The sequence below is a fragment of the Nicotiana tomentosiformis genome, chromosome 6 (assembly GCF_000390325.3).
Source record: "Nicotiana tomentosiformis chromosome 6, ASM39032v3, whole genome shotgun sequence".
Classification (NCBI taxonomy): domain Eukaryota; kingdom Viridiplantae; phylum Streptophyta; class Magnoliopsida; order Solanales; family Solanaceae; genus Nicotiana; species Nicotiana tomentosiformis.
In genome coordinates, this window is record NC_090817.1 from 78,235,257 (window position 1) to 78,239,474 (window position 4,218).

At 34.8% G+C, this 4,218-nt stretch overlaps 1 protein-coding gene across 4 annotated transcripts; it reads right to left on the reverse strand.

The window, feature by feature from the left end:
- Positions 1-1,198: 1,198 nt before the first annotated feature.
- LOC104119227 (uncharacterized) lies at positions 1,199-3,428 on the reverse strand. 4 transcript variants are annotated; one of them, XM_009630671.4, is made up of 4 exons: positions 3,300-3,426; positions 1,882-2,579; positions 1,494-1,607; positions 1,199-1,347 (listed from the first exon to the last, which is right to left on the reverse strand). In XM_009630671.4, the coding sequence occupies exons 2-3, from the start codon at positions 2,509-2,511 to the stop codon at positions 1,524-1,526; spliced, it is 714 nt and encodes a 237-aa protein (XP_009628966.1). In that variant the 5' UTR covers positions 2,512-2,579; positions 3,300-3,426; the 3' UTR covers positions 1,199-1,347; positions 1,494-1,523. The 4 variants fall into 4 exon arrangements, with proteins under 4 accessions (XP_009628966.1, XP_009628967.1, XP_009628965.1 ...); XM_009630672.4 differs by having other exon boundaries at positions 1,199-1,607; positions 3,351-3,428; XM_009630670.4 differs by having other exon boundaries at positions 1,199-1,607.
- Between the last annotated feature and the right edge of the window lie 790 nt (positions 3,429-4,218).

A 4,218-nucleotide genomic window follows, 5' to 3' on the forward strand; every position in this document is an offset into this window, starting at 1 on the left:
TAATTAGACTGTATTTTAAGCCATCTATCAAGTAGACATTCTAAATAGAGTGAGAATCAATCTTACGAACCTTTCCAACCCCAATGATCTCACATTTCTTCCCATTTTCAAAGGAGACATTACCTCCTTTGAGGTCCTCAAGTGAAAGGAACTAACCACGACACTGTATGCTTTAATATTTTTTGCCTTCCTCCATTAGAGTGCTAGCTAGTGATTAAATGTTGTAGGGACATTATTAATTATAACATAGAAAAGGTCTATTTGGATGAGATGACAATTGGATTTTCTGTGCCTGCACAAACGTAGTATTCAGATGCATCATGCACCAAGGAATAGTATAGGACATTTTATGCATAAATAGCCGACTAACTAACTAACCTACTCAGTTAATAAGACGTTTGTTTCATTCAATATTTTCCTAATTATTTTGCTCTTTTTTGGCAATGAAATTAAAACTCACCTTATTTAGCAATACAATGGGGAATGCAGAGGTGCAAGCAAATGAACAAAAGCATGTTTTAAATCGTGGTCCTACACACCATTCACTTTTGCCATGGCCATATTTAAACAGCCTATGGAGAACATGGGATGGTATCTGTCCAATCTTGGGCTCAATAGATAACTTGTTAATCACTATCCAACAGTTGTTTTCCCACATCTAAAATTCAATTTGCAATTGTACTACATTTGTTGCCAAAGTGGATATGAGTGATGAGTCCACACTCCACATCCACTTGAAATTCACTTTCCATAATCACAATATTTTTCATGACAAACAAGTTGTACTTATACGGTGACATTCATCGTCCATTCTCTTTTTGTGCTTTAAATGAATATACAATCTTGGGCAGGGAGGATACGAAACCATAAATTGGGTCCTAGCTACAGGTTGACTCGCTTGTATGAATTGCATGAGCAGTAGGAGCTGTAATGTAAAGTGCTTGGAATACGTGTAGTTTGACCTCTCAATAAGATATAGGTACGGAAAATACGATTATGTGGGGATGTGTACATGACTTCCTAAAAGATTTTCGCAGAATTAACCTAAATAGCCGTGATTAAACAAAGGCAAATATGTAACATATGTATAATCATTATATAATTTGTATATACCGTCTAAAAAAAAGTAATGAATTCCACCGACTATTTGTATAAAAATCCCTATTTTTAGGCAAAGCCCATTCAGAAGAACTTGAAGTCAAACCAAACCATAGGAATTGCATTGTGGATAAACAGACACGAAATCTGAGCAACTTAAGTGGCTGAACAATGATGTTCAAGGTTACTCTTACAAACTTCCAATGGCTACTCATAGCGACTATTGTGGAAGCGCAAGGGAGCTATGCTCTGTAACACAAGATGAAAACAGAGGACATAAGAAGCTCAAGCTATACATAAGTACGATTTAACAATAGATGAACCTACAAATCAGAATCAACTCAAGCGGGAATGAAACAAAAGAAAACCACTACTATTTAAGGCAATTACTCAACTGAAACACCCAATTCCATTTTCTCTTATGACTATTTCTCCATTTTTATGCGGCTCATGAAAACACTTGTCAGAACTGTTTTCGACTCGAAAGATGCTTTCAGCAACTCCAGCGCCTGCAAAATGATAGTGGGAGTTCACCAAGTAGGAAATACTTCTTACCCAAAGAAAAAAGGAAATACAAAAAGACATATCACACAAGCAAAATTTATTGAGCTTATTTTCAAACACATGAATAGTGTAAACATATTTTAATACTATTGGGTCACCTAAACAAACAATATGCAACTGATCAAAATATGTGAGATTGGAAGCCTAAAAACATGCTACAACAGATTAAAACACAGTGTTGGTATATGAATTCTTTAAGTTCACAGTATAATTGATTACCTCTTCCATTCCAATACTTACTACTTCCTCCTGCAGCACAGCAATATCCCGGACACTAAACTTGTTGAGAAGGGCAATGCTAGAAATGGTGGACATGGGCTTAACCACTAAGTCATCCGTCACCATACATGTGATTACATCCTTCACAAAACCACCAGTAGCTGCCTCAGCTTCCTTTGAATCCGGCGGAGCAACATACGTCAACTTTCTTGACATACTATACTGACAAGTAGGACATAGAGCACTAGGGTCATCAGAAACAGTATAGTGACCACTATTGTAGGAACAACAATAGAAACTCCTCTCAGGTGTCGGAACGTCATTAAGCAATAGAAAAGGAACTGACGTGATATTCCCAACTGAAGATTTGGGTTTTAAAAGGATATCCTTGCATTGGTTCGATTGAATGTACTTGTCATTAAGATTTTCGACGCTTTCGTAGAGGTTAGGCAAGCATCCACATTTCATTTCTTTCTCCTTAAGAAGTCTAGTGACAGTTCCCACTGGCAAAGAGAGAATGTGAAAGAGGAAATCAACACAATCTTTTTCAGCCTCAGCAAATAGGACTTTGCGAGCCGTGGTGTCAATCAAAAGCTTCATGCTCAATTTGGTTTCTTTAGAAGTAGTCATTTTGTTTGGCTGATAACTGATGCAAGTTTTATTCCAAAACCCTCAAGAAAATCTCATATGTTGAGGACCTGAGATTTATTAAAGCATAAACACAGTGAAGAAAGAAAGCTAAAACATAAGGAACAAGTTAGCCTATGTAATGGGACTTCCTTGACTTTCTTTGAGTCTCTTTTCGATCCTTTTATGCAGATAAAATTACAGCATGTGGATAATTACAATTGCAGTAACTATATAATCTATAATTGGAATTCAAATTGTGGTTACAAGAGGAAAGAACTAGGATAGGTCCTACATTATCTTAGGAGATTTGGTATTCCTTTCAGATTGAATTTGGATAGGTCTGGTCTAACACAATAAAATATTTGAGCTTGCTTCATCATCAAATAATTTTTGACACAGTAGTGAAACAGTCACCAATTGCATGTACACAAACTCATACACTATTCAAGATTTTCTTCTCTATTTAATCTCAAAAAACGGAGAAATCAAAGAGCTTGCAGTCAAATGCACACACCGTATATGAATAGTCATATCTTAAAACGTGAAGAACTTGAGAGTGTACTGCAATATATAATAGGATGATTATCCCCAAGGCACAAGCATTAGAAGTTTAATTCAGGCCTTATTATCATGTGAATGGCGGCCAATTTTTAATTCTACTAAGCCAACTTAGCTTTTATTTTATAAAATCTCAAAATTCTGAACCTTAGAAGCTAGAATAAGTGTAATCTTAGAAACTTTGAAAGTCAGTTTATACCAATTCTACATCTGATGATCTGAAAACTTACCAGCAAGTATAAGGTGAAATATTAGAAAGAGATCATGAACAGGAAACCTACGTTCTCGGATGAAGACGAAAGTGGGAGTAAAGTGGCTATTCGATTGTGTCACAAAAGTTCTAGAATGGTCTGGGAACTGTGCGAAGGAATATATATTTTGTTCCTGCAACAAATAATTGAATATATACGGGAAATAGCCGCCCATACTAATTGTTTATTTTTTCTAACAATATACATAAATTATATATTAATTATATATAATTATATACATGTATTACATAAATTATACATATATTATATAATCACTGACTATTTTTGGTTTAAGTGATAGAGTGAGCGGCTATTTGGATAATTCTTCAAAAATAAAAATGATGAATGGGCCTATGGGCCAGCCCACTAAAGGGTGTGGCTTTTGCATCTATACCCGATTTTGGGGTTACAATTGAACTTATACCCACTTTATAAAATAAAATAATAATTTTTTACACTTAAGGCCAAAAGGTTCGAAGTGCAACAAATATTTTTCTGCACTTAAGGCCAATAAGTTTGAAGTGAATAATTCTATCGTAATTTTCGACTGATTCGGTCGAAAACTTTATTAAAAATACATGTTAATTTTTTTTAATTTTTGGCTCAAAATTGCGACTGGTTCAGTCGCTCAATTATGCAGAAAATACCGTAAAATTCTTTTTATGGTTTGCTACTGAATCAGTCGCAAAAATTAAAATTAAAAAAAAATAAATTAAATATTTCGACCGATTTGGTCGGAATCTGCAATAAAAAACGAGGTCTGACTGGTCAACGGAATTTGCGACCAAATCAGTCACAATTCGAAAATTCAAATTTTAAATTTGCGACCGATTTGGTCGCAAATCTATTTTTAATACAACCCTAACCCGTTTTTTCTTCTTTCTTCTCTAGTTTTTTT

What these genes read in the sequence shown, in the direction of transcription:
- LOC104119227 (XM_009630672.4), bottom strand. Translation starts at nt 2,511, where the DNA reads ATGACTACTTCTAAAGAAACCAAATTGAGCATGAAGCTTTTGATTGAC. An exon ending in TAAGTATTGGAATGGAAGAG is followed by an intron (nt 1,608 to 1,881) that starts GTAATCAATTAT and finishes ATCATTTTGCAG; the next exon opens with GCGCTGGAGTTGCTGAAAGC.